We start from the raw sequence: 22,006 nt of genomic DNA, 5'->3' as shown, positions 1-22,006 counted from the left end.
ATTACCTTTCCCAAACCGATTGAAAGTCATGTATCAGTCAATCAGAATGAAGTCAGGCTCCGTTCTGTCTGCGCATGCTCTGTCTTGACGTAAATGCGTAGTGACGTTCGAGTGACGTTTCCTCAACTGGTCTGCGGCGCCGCGGGAAACATGTTTTTAATTACAGCTCTGAAAGAACGAGACATTTTAACATGGTTATGCGGCAAAAAAAAAAAAATAGAAATGCCGAACTGTTTTAAAAGGTCCATCAAAAATTAATTGAAGCCGAGATAAACCGAAGCGTGGAAGAAATTCGGATCCGACGGAAAAAACTTGAAGACCGGCTACTATAAGGCTAACACAATAGCAAACGTGTTTATAACCCCACAAACTTTCGATTAAAAGGTAAAAAAACAAAAAACAATTACTATGCTGATAAATGAGAGGCCTCCATCTTTGATCAGTCACGTGTTTTCATCGCTCTGCGCATGACACGCGTCTGTGAAACGGCCGTTCCGATTAAAAGTAGAGGTACATGTAAACATCAGATCGGAACAGATCACCTCACATGTAAACGGTTGACCCGAAACATTCAATCGGAATGAAGAAAAAAAATCTCCATGTAAACGACATGAGGCGCTTCTCCAAATCACTGATCATTTTATTCTTCCAAAAAAGAAAAAAATACATATATACAACCACAGAACATTCTCAATGTCTGGTAAATTGCAGGGACACAAATACTGACAAATATAATCAAGACGGTGTTGTTTTTTTATTATGAACTGTGTACAATGATGGTTTTGGCAGTGTGCTAATTAGTTCACAGTCCCCGATCATAACTTCACATGTACAAAGAAGGAAACATTTTGAGTTATATCAAACCATGTGTGCATTTTCTTTTTCTAAAAAGTGTATGAGATGAAAGTTTCAGGTATATTTGATGGTCGTGTCACCGAAGGAAAAGGCAGAGAGAGTTCCAAAGAGCAATCAGTTTCCATGATTAAACAACAAACTTGAAAATTAGCTGTATTTTAACTTTGTTTCTGGTTAAACGAGCTGGTATGTTAATGTCTTGCGGAAGCACTTTTATTTTTTATGAACACCCCCTTTTAGATAAACACACCTCAAAGGGCTTGGGGGAAGAAAAAAAAGAAGCTGTTATGACATTGCATAAAGAGCACCTGATGAATTAACACCATCCGAACTGCAGAAAGATAGATTCATACAAACTTTGTTGTGTAAGGATTGCAAGTTGTCCTAAAACACTGACAGATATGGACGTAGACTTTAAGTATGAAAGTGAAGCTTTGACCTTGTATTCTTTTTAATGGCCACCAGGGGGATGTGTAGGCAAGGTTCGTGGTCACAATCTCTGGTTTCAAATCTTTTCAATCTCCACCTTCCTGGTTGAGTTTGCGGCAACAACACTTTCTGAAGCAACAGACACAGGCGATGAGGATGAGCAGACAGATGACCACGGACACAGTGATGATGAGCACTGGAGAGAAAGAAGGCAAAATACAATTCAGCTTCTCATCGTTTGTCAGTGATACACAGCTTTATGTTTTAGCCCAGAGGTCTTCAACGTTTTTCAGACCAAGGACCCCAAACGGAGAGACAAAGTAGGGACCCCCTACCTGTCATATGTGTTCTATAGTAAACTCGGATTCCGTATATTAACAATAAAGTCATTCTTATCAAAGTGTCTTGAACATGAGTCAAATAAACACAAAGAAAAAAGTACTTTATCATCCTTTATATTTCTTCTTTCAAATAAAAATGCACTTAACATGTCCACTTAAAAATTACAGCTTGAACATGAAGTGCCACAACAATGTGGTCTTAAAACTAAAGAGGTAGTTGCATGTAGTAGCAGTCGTGTCGCATGTACAACATGTCAGTCTCAGTGTATTTACGGTGAAAGTAACCGTGAAGGTAACTCTCACTGTATTGCCTCAAGCTCACCGTCTTTGCCTTTCTTTTCTACCTCCACTCATACTAGGGCCTTTATCTGGGTCCAGATTTTGTCCAGGGCCCAGTTCGGATTAGCATTTTCCCTTTTCAAAAACTTCTACATCACTGTCATTGCAGTCTTGCTAGTGACAATCCTGTCACCGTAGACATGTATATACATTGACGCCGCACTGAGCGCTGAATCGTATGTCAAGGTCGCCGTCATTTTGGATGTGGCAAAGTGCAGCGATCGGAGTATAGACATGAGAGATACATTGAGATATTTGTGTATATAATGTTCATCAATGTGCACCTCCGCTATACATACATATGTATATGTATGTGTGTGTGTGTACATACAGTATGTTTTTAAAACGATTAATCAAAATCAGTTAAAAGTAAATGTTAGTGAGGGCTCTTTATTCAGAAAACCCTCATGTCACATCTACATTTCAGGATCTGGTTATTATATAATAACGGTTGTACACTATATCCATTGTGTGATAATCATATTTGTACAATTATCGATAAATAATTCCAAAAATTCCATTATACACGATAATTTGACCCCTTCAATACATGTCCTATGTGATAGTAAGCTTTTGGTATGATAATTTGAAAAAAATAATGACATAAACTGTAGTTGCCAATATGAATAATTAGGAATCTAAAATATGTGAGATTAAACACAATTTTATTATTTAGTTAATTATATATTTATTGAGTACATGTTATTATTATTATTGTTTTTTGTTTGTTTTTATGTTTATTTTCATGTTTATTTTAATGTTCTTCCTCTGTATTTATGGAATCAGGTCTGGCTAAGAATAACCGCTAGGCTAATAATTAGTTGGTTGCCACACCCGACGATTTTTCCCAGCACACCACTGTGCTGCGGCACAGTGGTTGAAAAACACTGTTTTAGTGTGTGTTAAGAGTTCACCTTTCATAAAGCCTTTTAAATGCAGCTGACACTCTTTGTCCCTGTCGTCTGAGATGGAGGGCTTGGTTATTCTCACAAAGTCCTCCAGGGGGCAGTCGAGGGCGCAGCCTGGTAGCTGGAGAGGGTACGGGTCCTTGGCGCTGTCGTTCCGGTAAAACATGGACACCGAAGCAGAGCTGTGTGGCACAGAGATCAGAATGTAGTTTCTTTGCTGCTCACGATCGAAGCAAAACCGAGCGCACATAACCAACTTAAGGTGATTGTGAACAGTGTTGTTTGCGTCAACGATGACGATATGATTTCATTAACGCCCCTTTTTATCAAGAAGATAACGAGACGATGAGGAGCTAAATATGGCTCTTTGATGACTAAAACGTAACGAGACGTGTGTGAGTTTATGTTGACGAGACGAAATTGGACGTAAATGTTAGTAGGTATGTGGTTTGTCGGATGCTCAAAATGCATGAAATTTCTGTCTAATGTGTGTGTAATCTGTCTGTCAAAAGCTGAAAAGTGGCAGCAATGGTGCTGCATCCTATCTTTGTTTGGTCATGCCCACAACCATGCAGCGCACATTCTGCAGAACACTCCTGTCGCCGTTCAGTCGGTCATACACACAGAGACGCAGTTGAGTTTATTAATTAATTGTTGCTATACGGTGTTACTCAATTAGTTTGTGATAATTTTCATAGTAAACTTAAAGTTTGCATCATAACTCCTGGTGCAAATTGGTTGCTAACGTCAGGATAAAGTTAGCTTTGTTGTGCTAGGCCATTAGCTTATTTGTGTGTTACTGTTATGTATAGAACATGCAGGGATTTTTTGGGTAGGGAGTTTTCATCGACTAAAACTACACTAAAACTATCAAGTATAGGACTATAGTGACTAAAATGTGACAATTTTTGTTCAAAAGACTAAGACTAAATCCAAAATGCCTGCCAAAAACAACACTGATTGTGAACATCAAACTTTACCCGTTGTCCTCCCTGTACAGCTCGATGATGTGGCAGGCGGCGTATGGAGGCTGAAGTCCATTGAACACGTTTAAGCTGGCCTGAAGAGCAACTACAGTAGTGTCATGCTGGGGAACAGACAAACATGCCCAAGTTTAAATTGACACTTAAGAATTAGACATTCACAATGATATCATATCTCCACTTAAAATATGGTGCTGGCTTGTTAGCTTAGCAATATGACTGGGGGAATAACCATGCCTACATACATATTTTTTCCTTTTTTTTGCTCCAGAAAGATTTATACACAGTTATAGAAAGATTCATAAATTTTATTTTTAATGGTTACCAAAACAAGATCTATTTACTCATTACAATAGTCCTAACATTTACTGTTCTTGTTGTTAAGTAGGAGTTTGGTAGCTGATGTTTTTTTTCTCGCTCTAGGAAACTAGTAGTGCAACTTGGAAGGGGGGAGTTCTTTGAGTTCACTGAATGTTCATATTCTTGGTTAAATTGAGACTTGAAACATTTGTTACCATTTTGTCATTTTTATCATGTAAATAGGGGGAGAAAAAGCAGAATCAGCTCCAAACATCAGCAGCAAAAAATCTGTATTGGCCCTAAAAAATCCATATGAGTTAATCTCTACTCCAAATGCAATAAAAGCATCATTAATGATCTCACCGCTGAGAGCATCATCAGTTTGAGTTGCTGCTTCGGGTCTGGGGCGGCCATCTTGGTAAGATTCTTCACTATTTCCCCTAAGAGGATACCTGAAAGACAGACACAGGTTTTAGGTTTTAGTGTGCATCCAAAGCCTCTTTCCCATATTCTTGCCTGTAAAGTGTTAAAACCTCATTACTGTTTGACATGACATTCCCTTTAAGTACCAAATGTGGATTCATCAGACGCTGAATAGTTGTTCCCTACAAATGCAACATACAATATACAGTACAGTGTGTGTTATATAAACACGACCATACACAATATCCCCACATTAAAATGCAGTCACAAACATTTTAGGAAATAATCTAAAGGGATAAGGGATATGTTAGTATTGAATGCAAAATAATAATGTAAACTAGAAAATTCCCTCTGGGAAATTTTGAAGGGGCTACAGGGAGCTAATGCCGGGGGTACCGTCTCTGTCAACATGGGAATTAGCACACTTTGCCCACATTTAGCACAGTTAGCTTACAGTGAGCACAGTTAATCTGCAGTTAGCACACTTAACTCACATTTAGCACAGTTATCTTACGGTTAGCATAGTTAGCCTACATTTAGCACAGTTAGCCTACATTTAGTTCAGTCAACCAACATGTCGCACACTTGACCCACATGTCGCACAGTTAGCACACTTAACCCACATTTATTAGTTAACATACGATAAGCACAGTTAGCTTACAGTTAGCACAGTTAGCCTGTGTGTGAGAGAGTAATGCGCGCTTTCGCGTGCATGTTTGTGTATCCTATTACTCTTCCTGAGTGTATCTGTAATTGTAACAACATAGTAACATAGTTTCCTGTGTGTTTGTGTGTGCATGTGTGTTTATGTGTGTGTGGATGGGTGAGGGGTGTGTTTAACTGTACTCACAAAATTACCAATGTAGTGTGTGTGTGTGTGTGTGTGTGTGTGTGTGTGTGTGTGTGTGCGGGTGAGAAGGGTGAGAAGGGCGCGCTCATGCCCATATATGTGTCTAACTGTAACCACAAAGTTAACTGTGTGGTGTGTGTGTGTTGTTGTAAGTTAGTTCTCTCACTCTAAGTACGAACATTTCGCACTCTAAAACGAGTTTTTAAAAAGATCATGGTCATTGAACAGTGATTGATCAATAACTATAAGACCGATCAAAACGAGATGATAATACACCAATACACAAGGCTTGTGTCTACATTTTAAAGTTCAAATGAAATTTATCGCAGTTTTCAGATTCGAATTTCGGAAAGAAAAGTAATAGCACGCTGATCCGGATCAAGCCGCACGTTTTGATATATAACTCGTCGAGTTAAGGGACACAAAAAGGGAGGAAAAGGAAAAATAAGAAGAAACACGCGGGATAACAATAGGGGCAATAGGGTTGCCCCGTAGCCGCTAAATTAATAAATAGCACTTGGCCAAGTTTAACATAGAACACATATAGTAGATAGAGGGTCCATCAGTTTGGGGTCCTTGGCCTGAAAAACGTTGAAGACCCCTGGTCTAGAAGAAACTAAGTACTGTGTCTGAGTCAGTAGAGTTCATCTACACATTAAACCGGAGAATGTTTTTCTTGCTATACTGTTACACACCGAGCAGCCATAACATTACAACCAAGGCTACCAAGTTTTATAGCACGTACCTCCCTGCAGCCGGCTCTTCTCCTGCTGTTTGTAGAGTCCGAATATGACCTGCCGACATTTAACATCAAATAGTATCAATGCATTTTTATTTGCCATTAATATATATTCAGCCTTAAGGAATTCTAAATAAAGCCAAGACACTGCTGCAGCTCTTACCTGAAAGGCAAAGGCATTGAGAAACTGAAGCTTCCCCATAACGTCAGGAGTCACCCACTCGGGAGCTGTCTTGTTGTGACGGGACTGAAGAGACACAACAGAGACAGCGTGACTTATAAAACCATGAAAAGATGGAAAGAAGAGTTTCTAAGAGTTTCTAAAGGGGCATGAAAAGTTAAACTGACAGATTTCTCTACTTGTTTTGTCAGCAGACTCACAAAACTCCAAACGTCACAGAGTTCATGAGTCATGGGACCAAAACCAACACACACAAGATTTGGTCAATTACTCAACACAACAAGTTTAGCTATACTTGAATAAACAACACGTGGAATTTCTGAAGCAAACTCTTATTTTGAAACGAAGGCCGTCTTTTAGCTCGAGTCCTTCATATCTGAAAATAGATTTTAGCCTCAACATCGCAGCTGCAAGCAACATGTTTTAGGGTTTTACGTCTTGTCTGATCTCACCTCACAGAAGAGTGTGTCATACACGCTCCAGACTGACTCCACGTCTGTCTTATTCAGTCCTGTTTTATTCCTCACCAGCTCTAGGAAGTCCTACAAAGAAAAACAAAAATGTTATAATCTTAGTTTGTTTTTTCTTTTTTGAATAGTTATTTGCAGATTTCCTTATTTTCATGCTTGTGGGTGTAAGAAGATAACCTAGAAGATTTTAATTTCACCAAATGAGACTTGGACACTGCAATGGGAAAAAAATATATATTTTAAAAAATACACTTGCAATTACACCGTATATCCACAGGCGCCGCCAAAGAGAACAAATATGGGATTATTGAGATTTCCACTTAAAATTATCCAACACTAATCTACCAATCGAGGAAAAATAATCAGCAGCCGCCTATGTGATCAGAAGGGAAGAGAATTGAACCTTGTATGCTGCAGTGACATTAGCAAATTCCTCCGTGTGTCTGGTTTCATTCATCAGCTGTGTGTAACGAGGACAGTCTTTCAAAGGATATGAGAGAAGCTTTGAAAAAGAGGAAGAGACAATGAATTCAGACAAAGTGCATCAAATAACTTTCTAGAACCTGAAATAATATTATATTATATACAAACCCTCTCTTCGTTTGGTGGCACGGTGTGCACAGGTATCGGCTGCCACTTCAGGTCGAGTGTGAAGATCTGCCGACCACTAGGGGGGTAGAGACCTAGGTGACAAAGTGGGAATGTGAGCATGAGGTGTACTATCAAAGAGGGGTATTATAGGGAGAAAAGGTTCGTGTTCAGACCTGCAAGGTTGGCCTCGGCACTCATCAGGGTGCGATCGTAGTCTGTGCTACGCACTAAGACCTGAAGAATAAAGAATTGAAACGTGTTGACAGAGGTTTTGGCTGAGGCCCTTTTCCTAGAAAGCACATCTCAGACTTCTATCATGCTCCAGGAATTTCAGTAGCAGAGGCAACCCGGTATGACACCAAGGTGGCAGGAGGCCTCTGCTCTCAAATATTAATTTGACGAATTGTGTTATTTAAAAGTGAAGAGGAGGCTCCGTGTCTTACCTCGTGCCGGATGTAGGAATCATTGAGGAAGCCTTTGTAACGACTCCTCAGAAACTTGCCCAGGTCCAAGTGCTGCCTCATCCCCTCCTGAAAAAAAAAAAAAAACACAAACACTGAGAAGGAAGTTATGCCCCTGACAACACTACTGCATAGGCCGTCAACAGGTGGACCCCTAGGGGGTTCAATCTTAAAAAAAAAAAAGATGATGATATGAGCTTTGTGACATGGTGTATTATCCTGCTGGAAGTAGTCATGAGAGGATGGTTACACTCTGGTCATAAAGGGATGGACATGGTCAGCAACAATACTCAGGTAGGCTGTGACATTTAAACCATGATCAGTTTGTACTAAGGGGCCCAAAGTGTGCCAAGAAAATATCCCCCACACCATTACACCACCAGCAGCCTGAACCGTTGATACAAGGCAGGATGGATCCATGCTTTTATGTTGTTTGTTTTGTTGCCAAATTCTGACCCTGAAATCGAGATTCGTCAGACCAGGCAACGTTTTTCTAATCTTCTATTGTCTCAGTTTCCTGTTCTCAGCTGACAGGAGTGGCCCCCGGTGTGGTCTTCTGCTGCTGTAGCCCATCTTCTTCAAGGTTGGACGTGTGGTGCGTCAGAGATATTATTCTACATTCCTTGGTTGTAACCAGTGTTTATTTGAGTTACTGTTGCCTTTCTATCATCTATTTGAGCCAGACAGGCTGGTTGGAGTATTTCAGAAACTGCTGATCTACCAACAATCAAACCACCCTCAAAGTCACTTAAATCCCCTTTCTTCTCCATTCTGATGCTCTGTTTGAACTTCATCAAGTTGTCTTGATCACCTCCAAATGACTAAATGCATTGAATTGCAGCCATGTGATTGGCTGATTAGCTATTTGTATTAACGAGCAATTGAACAGGTGTACCTAATAAAGTGGCAAGTGAGTGTAGACAAAATAAACAATGTAAAGAAAAATCTACTTAAGATTTGTTTTACAAGAAAAAATGTGCATTGCATGTGGAACATTTCAAACGAACATTTTATTTTTTCTTCCCCAACGGGATCTTTTTTTGACCTTTTTATTTTGTTGTTATGATAGGCAGGTAATTGCTTAACCACGTGAAGCTCTACAGGTTTTTGAGTTCAGCTTTGACCATGTGGGTGGATCCTTTTAGAGGAAAGAATCCTAAACCTCTGTTGTAGTGAATAGAAAAGAAACCAACTTGTAGCATTAAATATTCCTTTTACCTGCGACAGCTGTTCGAAGCCTTGAGGCCAGTCGCTCTCTCTGTAGGGGTCAGTAGGATAGGCTTTGATTGGCGATCTGTCTCCATGTCGAAACAGCTGTGAAACAAGAAGGATTTTAGTGAATGAAATATGAATATTTTTACATGATTTTCTAAATGTTTAATCCAAGTGGAAGAGTCCAAGAATCCGAGAGGAATTATGTGATATTTTTTTGTCGCCATTATTAGTTAATGGTATAAATAATAAAGAGGGGAGAGTGGTCGATAGGAAGGATCAATTTCGCAGAGTCTAATTTAACAAATGTAAGCTAGGTCGTTGCTGCAAAACTAACATGCAAAGAGGACGAGCTGCTTGGCCAGGATAGAGGTCTGGCGGACCACCGAGTCCGAGATCAGAGCTGAAACCCTCAGGACTGAAAGCTGAAAATCACAATAACAGCCAATTCACTTCAAGCACTTTATATTATCGAGCCACAAAAAGGGAAGTGAAGCGTTCCGGGTTTTTAATTTCACACTGAAACATTGCATGACTAAAAAAGTTCTATTTGAAGGGTGGATTATCCCTTTGCGAGTCCTAATCTCATCTCCTCCGTGATCCATTTGTGGTTCCCCGAGAAGTAGGTTTCTGAGAAAAAGTGCAACGGTAACAGCACTGACCAATAAGAAGAAGTAGTCCTGCCATTGAATCATGACCTTCTCCTCGTCGTTGCATTTTAACACCCTGACATGGAAGATGGTTAGTGTCACGGCTTTAACATGATGAACTATGAGCATCCTCAAACTATTTTAATTCTCAGATCCCTGACAGAATCCTTGTCTCCGACACTAACAAGAAAACAAAGGTAACAGGAAGTAGGACAGCTAAGGCCTCCATCCTCATACCACACATTTATGCTAGTGTCTCCAATATATAACTCTACTAAACACAGTAAAATCAACATACCCAAATTAACACTGTAAGAGTTGATCTTAACACTTTTAAAGTGTCTATATGGGTCCACGCCTCAGAGTGTTAATTTAACACTTTTTCGAGTCCTTTACACTAAGTTAGTGTTAATTTGACTCTTCTTGTAGTTAAATTTAACACTGCCTAACACCAACCAGTGTTAGTTTTTTAACACTTTTATATAGTGTTGGCAATTAACTCTCTCTATCTTTAACTACACAAGTGTTACTCCCATAACACTTAAAAGGTGTCAATATAATTCTTATATAATCCTACAAAAATACTTGGAAAATAAACTTTAGTAAAATAAAAAGGTAGTCATGTTTGGCAGTTCAACAACATTTATTTTCAAACTTGCACCACAAATATTAGAACACGCAACAGTAAGGCACAGTGTAGCGTTAGCACCACTTTAGCAAGGTAGCTAGCAACTCCAAACCATTAGCATCATCTTATCACGTTTTATGAAAACATTTATTTTCAAACATGCACCGCAAATATTAGAACATGCATCAGTAAGGCACAATGTATGTATGTAGCGTTAGCACCACTTTAGCACGCTAGATAGCAACTTCGAACCATTAGCATCATCTTATCACGTTTTATATCTATGGTTACAATGTGCACGACTCGTCTCACTCAGCCAAAACCGATGCACAATGACTTTGGGTGCCTGAAGAGTAATGGGGAGGGGGGGCGTTAACACTTGAGGTGTTAAATACAGGATCAGAGTTTAGAGTAAGAAGTTCGGAGTTAATATTTAAACATTTACACCTAGAGACTTGATTTAGTGACACTGCCTTTTTACACTCGGTTTTGACAACAACTATTTATCGACTGAGAGTTAATTATAATGGATTAACTGTGCCCAGAGTAGAATTAACTCTACTAGTGTTTGTCTAATTTAACACCAAGAATTAAACTCTTCTCAATTTGCTGCGTAACAATATAATTTTCTACACACTCAAATCTCATACTTGCAGTTATCATATACAGTTACAATGCATATTCAACCTACTGCTAGTTGCACAGGAAAGGAGGCAGCGGTGCATTCATCCGCAACTGCAAGTGTAAGTTGTCAACATGTTTTGGCCTTTGTTCTGCCTGTGGCACATCAGCTAAACAGATTTTAATTTCAGTGGTGTCATCCACATTTACATTTATATTTGCTCCTGTTTGTGTGCATGTGTCCTTTTTTTAAACGTCAAAGAGAAGAAAACTCCACATAAGACATCTTTTGGAATCGAAGTGTAAGCTACTTCAAGGGTATATAACTGCATAGGCTCAACAATACAGATAAGGAATAAAAGAAAATATCTAATGATAAAAAAAAAAAATTTAAAAGTTACTTTTACTTATTGTTTCCATGTATTTGCATGGGAGATGTTTAAATGAGCATAGAGAATCTGAGGTTTTATTGTATTTTCCCGACAGATGTTTGGGGAATAAATTATATGTAATAATTGTGTGAAAGTGTAAGACTTTTTGCTCAGATCATTGTATCCCTAATCTGTTCATATGTCATGCATGAACATATTCTTGTCAGGAGACAGACAGTAGGGATACCAGAGGAGATAGAGAAGGAGAGGCAGTAGGAGGTAGAGGAGGAGGAGATGCTGAAGGAGAGGCAGGAAATTCACAGGTGAGGTCAAATAGTCGGATGTATCACCAATGACAACCAGTTAAACACAAAGGTACCTTCTCCTACTCTCAGAAAATCTTTGCATTGGAGTGAATGGAGAGCAGACAGGTACTTTACCGCGAAAACAGGCTTGCAGTTTAAATTCTGTACATCTCACTGCTTTGCCGAGCACATTGTGAGAGACGCAACAAGTTTGTCTACAACTGTGGAAAAAAATCATGTGTCTAGTGTGTAAGTTGTGGCCGGGAAGTAATAGCACATGGTTCCTGATCGAACCGCACGTTTTGATATGTGAGGGACGAAAAAGGGGAGGAAGAGGAAAAATAGAAGAGAAAGAAACACAATCGAGACAATAGGGCGTCTCCCCGTAGCCCTAACAATAACAATGTCATCATCTCAAATAATTCACATTACAGCTGGACATGTGTACACAAGCGTCTTATTTCCATTAGAAAAAGCAACACCCTATGTTTTGATCTTCAGTTTGAACATGCGAATCAGCAATTAAATCCCGCATTGTTAAAATGCGTTGTTTTGGGTCCGTTTTCTAACGTGACACTTACTAGCAGTTTAAGCCAAACACATCATATGTCCTTTTAAAATTTATAACAAAATTTATAACAACTAAGCCGATTCCTTAACAACACACAAACGATTTGAACCTTTAGGTTTAGACTCTAAACCTAAAGGACGCGTTCAGAACTACCCTCTAAACTTTAGAGGGTAGTTCTGAACTCATTTGCCGTCAAACAGAAACAAAGCCACGAACCGCTTTCAGCACAAATTTCAGAGTTCAGCACAGCTTCCGCAGCGTTGTATCAGATATTCAATAACCTTACTTACCACAGTCACGTATGCAAGTTTTCTTTCTGCCACAGCGAGTCCACACACGGAGGACAGCGTAAACACAAAAAGCACCGCAGAGGACACCATGTTTGTATGTGTGTGTGTATATTTGGGTGTGTTGTGTGTCGACCTCCGGGGTCTCTGCGATGTATCCCATGCGGAAGCGCAAAAAAAAACTTGGAGTGTATTTTGTCCATGTGTAATAAAAAAAACTTTGCAGATGTCTTAATACTTTCCATGCAATTGATAATCCAGTTGGAGTTTCCTCCTGACTCCTGATTAGGAGTCTTATCAGCAAACAGCAGGTTGCTGTTCTCCTTGTAAGTGTCTTAAAAGGAGAACGTGCAAAAACACAAACATGCACAGAGTAGGAGGAAATGTCGGTTCACGAGAGCCTCTGAGGGGGGCATCACCTGTCAGTGGTGGCAGTGTGTCACTCTTTTGTTGCTCTGTTATTAAACTGTGTCTTCCCTGAGGCTCCGTCTCTCCGTCTGGTCTGGGTTCAGCACGTGGGACCCAGAGAGAGTGTGTGTCATTAGAAGAGCTTTGGAGACCAGGGGCCTCATTTATCAAGAAGTGTGTAAATTTAAGCACAACCCTGGCCGTGCGTACACACAAAATCTAGTGGCAGAACAGTGGGGATAAACATAGAACCTATTAAGAAAATCGCGGTATTGAGCAGCATCTCAAACTATACACGTTATCACATATTGCCGGTGTCTTATGATAATGTTCAATCAGTAGTTTAGCAGACACTTTGAATAATTGGCGTGACAAGCTATAAAAGACAACCTGAAGAGAAAAGTTAAAGTACACTACTATTGCTTACGAGGCACTTCTCCAAATCACTGATGATTTTATTCTTCCAAAAAAGAAAAAAAAAATACATATTTACAATCACAAAACATTCTCCACGTCTGGTAAATTGCAGGGAAACAAATGCTGACAAATATAACCAAGACGGTGTTGTTTTTTACAGTGATGATTTTGGCAGTGTGCTAATTAACTCACAGTCCCCGATCATAACCTCACATGTACAAAGAAGGAAACATTTTGAGTTGTATCAAACCATGTGTGCATTTTCTTTTTCTAAAAAGTGTATGAGATGAAAGTTTCAGGTAGATTTGATGGTCAGAGAAAGTTCCAAAGAGCAATCAGTTTCCATGATTAAACAACAAACTTGAAAATTAGCTGTATTTTAACTTTGTTTCTGGTTAAACGAGCTGGTGTGTTAGTGTCTTGCTGAAGCGCTTTTATTTTTAATGAACACCCCTTTTTAATTAAAACAAAAACACCTCAAAGAGCTTGGGAAAAACAAAGCTTGAGCCCTACAAAAAAAAAAAAAAAGTGTTACGACACTGCATAAAGAGCACCTGGTTGTTAAAAATATTTAAGGCATCTCGGTCTTTAGGCATCAGAACACAAACAAACACATGAATTAACGTCATCCGAACAGCAGAAAGACAGATTCACATTCATTTTAAAAAGAGTCATACAAACTTTGTTGTGTAAGGATTGGATGTCGTCCTAAAACACTGAAAGATATCGACGTAGAAGTATGAAAGTGAAGCCTTTAACTCGTATTCTTTGAAATGACCACTAGAGGGCAACGCTACAGATTTTAAAAAGAAGGCAGACTGTGTAGAAAAGGTTTATGGTCTCAATCTCTGGTTTCAAGTCTTCTTCAATACACCGTAGTGTTACTTATATAAATTATGGTCCCATTCAGAGTAAAAGAGATGATCACATCTGGCTCCAAAATGTCACGGTGGCTACATCTACTTCTTTCATACAGTTCTGAAAACATTGTGCACTCACAACAACGTCTGTAGGTCAAAATAAATCATCATCTTCAGTCCTTTCTAGCCAGAATTTTTTTTTTTCAAGAATACCTCCCGGGCAAAATGTCATGACTTTTTTTTTGCACTGACTTTAAAGTTCATCGTCATCGCTGGTGTCCCAAGACGAAAGGTTGGTAGATCTCCGGGGGAGGAGTCTGTGCTTCTGTCAGGACTCGTCTCCAGTTTCCTGGTTGACCACGTGGCGATAACCCTGTTGCCCGGTCGGCTCCTTCTGCCAGCAAATGACGGCGAGGAGGAGGACGATGAGGATGATGAGCAGAATGCCGGCCATGGCCAGACTGATGATGACCTCTGCAGAGAGAGAAGGCAAAATACAATTCAGCTTCAGTTTTATCTTTTAGTGCAAGGATGTTTTTTAGGCCAAAGACCCGCAAACTGATGGAGAAATCAAGTAGGGACCCCCTACCTACTATATGTGTTCTATATTAAACTCAGCCTAGTGCTATTTATAAATATACACCATCATTTTGCAGCGTCAAGCTATCCCTTATCCCTTTACTAAAATATGTTGGATTTTGGAAAATGTCATATTAATGTGTATTTAAAGGAATTTAAATTTGTGGGGAGAAATAAAAAAATATATATATATATATATATATATAAAATGTCTAATCAACCAAAGATTTTGTGACCCCCACCTGCAGTACCTCCACAGACCCTCTGGGGGGGGTTAAAACCTATGTTTTCACCTTTATCTCGGCCCTCTGAAGGCAGCTGACACTCTTTGTCCCTGTCGTCCGAGATGGAGAGCTTGGTTATTCTCACAAAGTCCTCCAGGGGGCAGTCGAGTGCACAGCCCGGTAGCTGGAGAGGGTACGGCTCCACGGTGCTGTCGTTTCGGTAAAACATGGACACCGAAGCAGAGCTGTGTGGCACAGAGGTGACAATTTCAGGTAAAAATCTCGTCTAATGTCCATTACCAAACTTTCTGAACCAAAACCCTGATTGTGTTGATTGTGAACATTAAACTGTGTGTTTTTACCCGTTGTCCTCCCTGTACAGCTCAATGATGTGGCAGGAGGCGTACGGAGGCTGAATTCCACTGAACACGTTCAAGCTGGCCTGAAGAGCAGCTACAGTGGTGTCGTGCTGGGGAACAGACATTTAAATTAAGAATTAGACGTTCATAGTGCTTTCATATCTCCACTTAAAACATGTTGCTAGCTCGTTAGCTTAGCAATATGACCGGTGACTGGGAAAATAACCTTGCCCAGCTAGCTCCAAAGGCATTAATGATCTCACCGCTGAGAGCATCATCAGTTTGAGTTGCTGCTTTGAGTCTGGGGCGGCCATCTTGGAAAGATTCTTCACTATTTCCCCTAAGAGGATACCTGAAAGACAGACACAGGTTTTAGGTTTTAGTGTGTATCCAAAGCCTCTTTCCCACACTGTTCTCTGTAAAGTATTAAAACCTCATTACTATTTATTAACATGAGCAAATAATCTTAAGTTTATTTTGGCTACATCTCCACAAATACTCCCTTTAAGCACCAAATTAATCAAATTCATCCGCCGCTGAAAGTAGTTCCCCACAACTGCACGATATTCTGACTGAGAAACATATAATACACAGTACAGTGTGCATTATATAAACACGAGCATGCACTCTAGCAATTAGTTCCTATTGGCTTGATGTCTTAATAGATGAATTAGTTCAACACTGAAGTCTAGAACATAGGTCTTCAACAGGGGGTCTGCGGTACTGCAGGGGTGTCGCAAAATATTTGGTTGGTTAGACATTTTTTATATATTTTTTTTTATTTTCCTCCACAAATTTAAATTTCTTTCAATACACATTAACATGAATCCAATATAATTTAGTAAAGGGATAAGGGATAGCTTAATATTGAATGCAAAATTATAATAATAACGTATATTTATAAATAGCGCTAGGCCAAGTTTAATATAGAACACATATAGTAGGTAGAGGGTCCATCAGTTTGGGGTCCTTGGCCTGAAAAACGTTGAAGACCCCTGGTGTAGAAGAAACTAAGTACTGTGTCTGAGTCAGTAGAGTTCATCTACACATTAAACCAGAGAATGTTTTTCTTGCTATACTGTTACACACCGAGCAGCCATAACATTACAACCAAGTTTTATAGCACGTACCTCCCTGCAGCCGGCTCTTCTCCTGCTGTTTGTAGAGTCCGAATATGACCTGCCGACATTTAACATCAAATAGTATTAATGCATTTTTATTTGTCATATATATTTATATGTATTCAGCCGTCAGGAATTCTAAATAAAGCCAAGACACTGCTGCAGCTCTTACCTGAAAGCCAAAGTCTTTGAGAATTCGGAGCTTCGCCATAACGTCAGGAGTCACCCACTCGGGAGCTGTCTTGTTGTGACGGGACTGAAGAGACACAACAGAGACAGCGTGACTTATAAAACCATGAAAAGATGGAAAGAAGAGTTTCTAAGAGTTTCTAAAGAGGCATGAAAGGTTAAACTGACAGATTTCTCTACTTGTTTTGTCAGCAGACTCACAAAACTCTGAAACAAACACGAGCAGTGCCAAAATGTCACAGAGTTCATGAGTCATGGGACCAAAGCAACACACACAAGATTTGGTCAATTACTCAACACAACAAGTTCAGCTATACTTGAATAAACACGTGGTAATTCTGAAGTAAACTCTTATTTTGAAACGAAGGCCGTCTTTTTTTTTTTTTATTTCTGAAAATAGATTTTTAGCCACGACATCGCAGCTGCAAGCAACATGTTTGTGGTTTTTACATCTTGTCTGATCTCACCTCACAGAAGAGTGTGTCATACACGCTCCAGACTGACTCCACGTCCGTCTTATTCAGTCCTGTTTTATTCCTCACCAGCTCTATAAGGTCCTGCAAAGGAAAAAATAAATCTTTATCTTTATTTATTAGATTTATATATTAAATATTTTAATTATTATTTGAAGATTTGTTTATTTCCGTGCTTGTGAGTTTAAATAGATAATCCAGATTATTTTAATTTCACCAAATGAGTCTTTGACACTTTACTGAAATTAATAAAAATACACTTGCAGTTACACCGTATGGCCACAGGTGCCGCCAAAGAGAACAAATATGAGATTTTTGAAATTTCCACTCAAAATTATCCAACACTAATCTACCAATCGAGGAAAAAATAATCAGCAGCCGCATATGTGATCAGAAGGGAAGAGAATTGAACCTTGTATGCTGCAGTGACATTAGCAAATTCCTCCGTGTGTTCGGTTTCATTTATCAGCTGTTTGTAGCGAGGACAGTCTTTCAAAGGATATGAGAGAAGCTTAAAAAAGAAAAAGAGAGAGAGACAATGAGTTCAGACAAAGTGCATCAAATAACTTCTAGAACCTGAAATAATATTATATTATATACAAACCCTCTCTTCGTTTGATGGCACGGTGTGCACAGGTATCGGCTGCCACTTCAGGTCGGGTGTGAAGACCTGCTGACCACTAGGGGGGTAGAGACCTAGGTGACAAAGTGAGAATGTGAGCATGAGGTGTACTATCAGAGAGGGGTATTATAGGGAGAAATGGTTCGTGTTCAGACCTGCAAGGTTGGCCTCGGCACTCATCAGGGTGCGATCATAGTCTGTGCTACGCACTAAGATCTGAAGAATAAAGAATTGAAATGTGTTGACAGAGGTTTTGGCTGAGGCCCTTTTCCTAGAAAGCACATCTCAGACTTTCATCATGCTCCAGGAATTTCAGTAGCAGAGGCAACCCGGTATGACACCAAGGTGGCAGGAGGCCTCTGCTCTCAAATATTCATTTGACGAATCGTGTGATTTGAAAGTGAAGAGGAGGCTCCGTGTCTTACCTCGTGCCGGTTGTAGGATTCGTTGAGGAAGCCTTCGTATCGACTCCTCAGAAACTTGCCCAGGTCCAAGTGCTGCCTCATCCCCTCCTGATAAAAAAAAACAACACAAATACTGAGAAGGAAATTACTACGCTACTGCATAGGCCTTCAACAGGGGGGAATATAATAATACTGTATATTTACAAATAGCACTCGGCCGAGTATATAACATATATAGTAGGTAGGGGGTCCCTACTTAATCACTCCATCAGTTTGGAAAGACCCCTGATCTAGGAGACTATAAATATCACATCTTATTGTTGTGATCTTAAAGCCTACAATAAACAATACAACAATATACCACAATACATAGGGATTGCAGGGGGGTCGCAAAATTTTTTGGTTGATTCGACATTTTTTATACATTCTTTTTCAATTTTCCCCCTAAAACACTCTACTGCTGCATGTTTGAAATATAAACAATGAATATTTGAACTTGTGCACCGATTTTTTTATACTCGTCTTAAAACCCATTTTTGTACCTTGGCGTTCAAACCAGCATGAGAGTCTGTTTTACTGTTTGAATGACTTTTATTGTTTCATTGCTTTTAATTGTTTTATGTCTTATGCTCTTATTTTTACACTTATGCTGTACACTTATACCCGTGTACAGCACTTTGTCTTGGCTGTTGCCACTGTTTAAAGTGCTATATAAAAAAAAGTTGAGTTGAGTTGAGATCAGGTGTCGGCATCAGAAGCCATTTGACGATTCACAACATTTGCAGGAACTTTAGGACAAATCAAGGCTTCAATCGGTTCAGTTAACTGGATGCAGTGCTGACACAATCCAACCTTTACTCAAGACCTGTTAAGAAATGCCAAGGAACTTATCTGTAATCACTACTTCATATTGAATCAGGCCACAGTGCAAAGAAGAACTCAATCGTCGAGCTCAACCTTGAACACAGCTTCCATGCTGCAAATACAGTGGGAATAAATTGTTCTAAAACTCTAACCGCGCGTGTCATCATAATCTGCTTCCCTCCTGCATTAGTATTGTAGTATAGTATGTTAATTGCTGAATAACACAGAGAATATAGACACATTAAGTGACTTTGAACTACACGCAGCAGCCGAGACAGAAATGCTGGAGGTGGTAAATGTACAAAAAAAGAAAAATCTATTTAAGATTTACTCTATTTTACAAGAAAAAAATGCCTTGTTAACCACAAGGCATTTTTTGTCAGGGTTAAAAAAGTTCCTGGCTGTAAAACTCTGAATGTCTTCTCTGTATTGTTAAATATATATTAGATGGTTATGGTTATGATAGGCATGTAATTGCTTAACCACGTGAAGCTCTACAGGTTTTTGAGTTCAGCTTTGACCATGTGGGTGGATCCATTTAGAGGAAATAATCCTAAACCTCTGTTGTAGTGAATAGAAAAGAAACCAACTTGTGGCATTAAATATTCCTTTTACCTGCGACAGCTGCCCGAAGCCTTGAGGCCAGTCGCTCTCTCTGTAGGGGTCAGTAGGATAGGCTTTGATTGGCGATCTGTCTCCATGTCGAAACAGCTGTGAAACAAGAAGGATGTAGCAGAATGGACATTATGTTTTAATTGTTTAATCCAAGCAACGGCCGGACTGGGTGATGTTTTTCAGTCACCGTACTCATATTTTGTTGCCATTATTAGTTAATGTGATAAATAACAAAGAGGGGAAAGTGATAGATAGGAAGGATCGATTTCAAAAGGATTTACTCTGTTTAATTGTGTCGCCTTTGTTTGACTTTGGACTTAATAAACCTGTTCCGTACACTATAAATCCTTAAACAGACACGCCTCTCTCTAAACTAATGAGAGACGCATCAGAGACGCAGAGTCTAATTTAACAAAAGCAAGCTAGCTTGTGCTAACACGCAAAGAGCATGAGAAATTTTCCCAAACGCTCAACTACCCCGTTGCTGCTTGGTAGAGGTCTGGCACCGACCGGATCACCGAGTCCGAGATCAGAGCTGAAACCCTCAGGACTGAAAGCTGAAAATCACAATAACAACCAATTCACTTCAAGCAGTTTCTATTGTCAAGCCACAAAAAGGGAAGTGAAGCGTTCCGGGTTTTTAATTTCACACTGAAACACTGCATGACTAAAAAAGTTCTATTTGAAGGGTGGATTATCCCTTTGCGAGTCCTAATCTCATCTCCTCCGTGATCCATTTGTGGTTCCCCGGGAAGTAAGTTTCTGAGAAAAAGTGCAACGGTAACAGCACTGACCAAGAAGAAGAAGAAGTAGTAGTCCTGCCATTGAATGATGACCTTCTCCTCGTCGTTGCATTTTAACACCCTGACATGGAAGATGGTTAGTGTCATGGCTTTAACATGATGAACTATGAGCGTCCTCGAACTATTTTCATTCTCACATCCCTGACAGAATCCTTGTCTCCGACACTAACAAGAAAACAAAGGTAACAGGAAGTAGGACAGCTAAGGCCAGACAAATTGTGGCCGTGTCTCCAATGTATAACTCCAATAACTCTGCGGTTTCCACATGTATAGCCTCTGTTTGCATATTCCTCTGTGCATTTTGTCCCTGTATAATAAAAAACTTTGCAGGCGTCTCATTATTTTGCATGCAAACCGATCACACAGGCAGATTGTGGTGCTCTCTGCTGATTAAGTGTCTTAAAAGGAGAACATGCAAAAACCGGAGCACGCGCACAGAAGGAGGAAGTGTCGCTCTGTGGCCAGGAAAACCTCTGAGGGGAAGGTGCCAACTCTATACCAGCCACATATTTACAAAAATAAGCCAGACTGTGTGGGTAGAAAGTGCATCACCTGGCAGTGGTGTCAGTGTGCAGCTCATTGTTGCCCTGTTAATAAACTGTGTGAAACTGTGGTCTGGTCTGGGTTCAGCACATTTGAATTTGCAAATACTTCTAGCAGTGTTTTCTTTAGGCTGTGGAGCTGACAAGTCACCTGACAGGATCGGTTAACTTGAGTAAACATAAACTAGAAATGAGTCTTCCTATACTTCATTCCAAATACTTTAATAATCTGTGCAAGGCTAATAATGCTAACAATAACACTGTCATCATATCGAATGATTCACATTACAGCTGGACATGTGTGCACAAGCGTCCTGATTTCATAAGAAGAAGAAAAAAAACAACCCCTTGTGTTTTGATCTCCAATTTGAAAATACGAATTCCCAATTAAATCCTGCGTTGTTTCAAAACTGGGTCCGTTTTCTAACGCGATACTTACTAGCAGGTTAAACCAAACACATCATATGTCCTTTCAAACTATGTGTTCCTAAATTTGTAACAACTACGCCGATTTTTTAACAACACGCCAACGATCTGGACAAGACTCGATTTACGCCCAGGCAGTCACATATTTATTGACAAAAACAAAGAAAACTTTAAATCTTAAAACTTTTGAACGTAGTTCTGAACGCGATCGTCCGTGTCAAAGAGCGGCGCCGCGAACCGCTTTCAAGAGTTCAGCACAGCTTCCGTAGCGTTCTATCAGATATTCAATAACCTTACTCACCACAGTCACGTATGCTAGTTTTCTTTCTGCCACAGCGAGTCCACACACGGAGGACAGCGTAAACACAAAAAGCACCACAGAGGACACCATGTTTGTGTGTCTGGACGGCTATATTTGCTGATGGCCTGATTATCGCTTTGATAGACTTCCGGTGTCACGTTGCCGACACTTAAATCAGCCTAAACTAGACCGGAAGTTAAAATATAAAACGTCATAATTGTTACGGGTTATATTTTAGATTCCTCAAAGTAATCTAGAGAGAGGGGTTTATTCAAAATTGAAGG

The 22,006-nt window shown here is 39.7% G+C and overlaps 2 protein-coding genes across 2 annotated transcripts; both read right to left on the bottom strand.

The window, feature by feature from the left end:
• Positions 1–622: 622 nt before the first annotated feature.
• LOC125000799 (lysosomal acid phosphatase-like) lies at positions 623–12,682 on the bottom strand. Its single transcript, XM_047576484.1, has 13 exons — positions 12,519–12,682; positions 9,089–9,184; positions 7,853–7,939; positions 7,583–7,643; positions 7,410–7,501; positions 7,222–7,320; positions 6,801–6,890; positions 6,331–6,414; positions 6,174–6,222; positions 4,519–4,607; positions 3,853–3,959; positions 2,879–3,054; positions 623–1,480 (listed from the first exon to the last, which is right to left on the bottom strand). The coding sequence occupies exons 1-13, from the start codon at positions 12,606–12,608 to the stop codon at positions 1,371–1,373; spliced, it is 1,230 nt and encodes a 409-aa protein (XP_047432440.1). The 5' UTR covers positions 12,609–12,682; the 3' UTR covers positions 623–1,370.
• Positions 12,683–13,360: 678 nt separating this feature from the next.
• On the bottom strand, positions 13,361–21,868 carry LOC125000796 (lysosomal acid phosphatase-like). The gene is made up of 13 exons (XM_047576482.1): positions 21,723–21,868; positions 19,651–19,746; positions 18,193–18,279; positions 17,923–17,983; positions 17,750–17,841; positions 17,558–17,656; positions 17,140–17,229; positions 16,656–16,739; positions 16,493–16,541; positions 15,626–15,714; positions 15,366–15,472; positions 15,073–15,248; positions 13,361–14,674 (listed from the first exon to the last, which is right to left on the bottom strand). The coding sequence occupies exons 1-13, from the start codon at positions 21,810–21,812 to the stop codon at positions 14,529–14,531; spliced, it is 1,266 nt and encodes a 421-aa protein (XP_047432438.1). The 5' UTR covers positions 21,813–21,868; the 3' UTR covers positions 13,361–14,528.
• Between the last annotated feature and the right edge of the window lie 138 nt (positions 21,869–22,006).

The sequence above is a fragment of the Mugil cephalus genome, chromosome 23 (assembly GCF_022458985.1).
Source record: "Mugil cephalus isolate CIBA_MC_2020 chromosome 23, CIBA_Mcephalus_1.1, whole genome shotgun sequence".
NCBI lineage: Eukaryota > Metazoa > Chordata > Actinopteri > Mugiliformes > Mugilidae > Mugil > Mugil cephalus.
The sequence above is the reverse complement of the archived record's forward strand: the minus strand, read 5'-3'. Positions and strand labels throughout refer to the sequence as shown.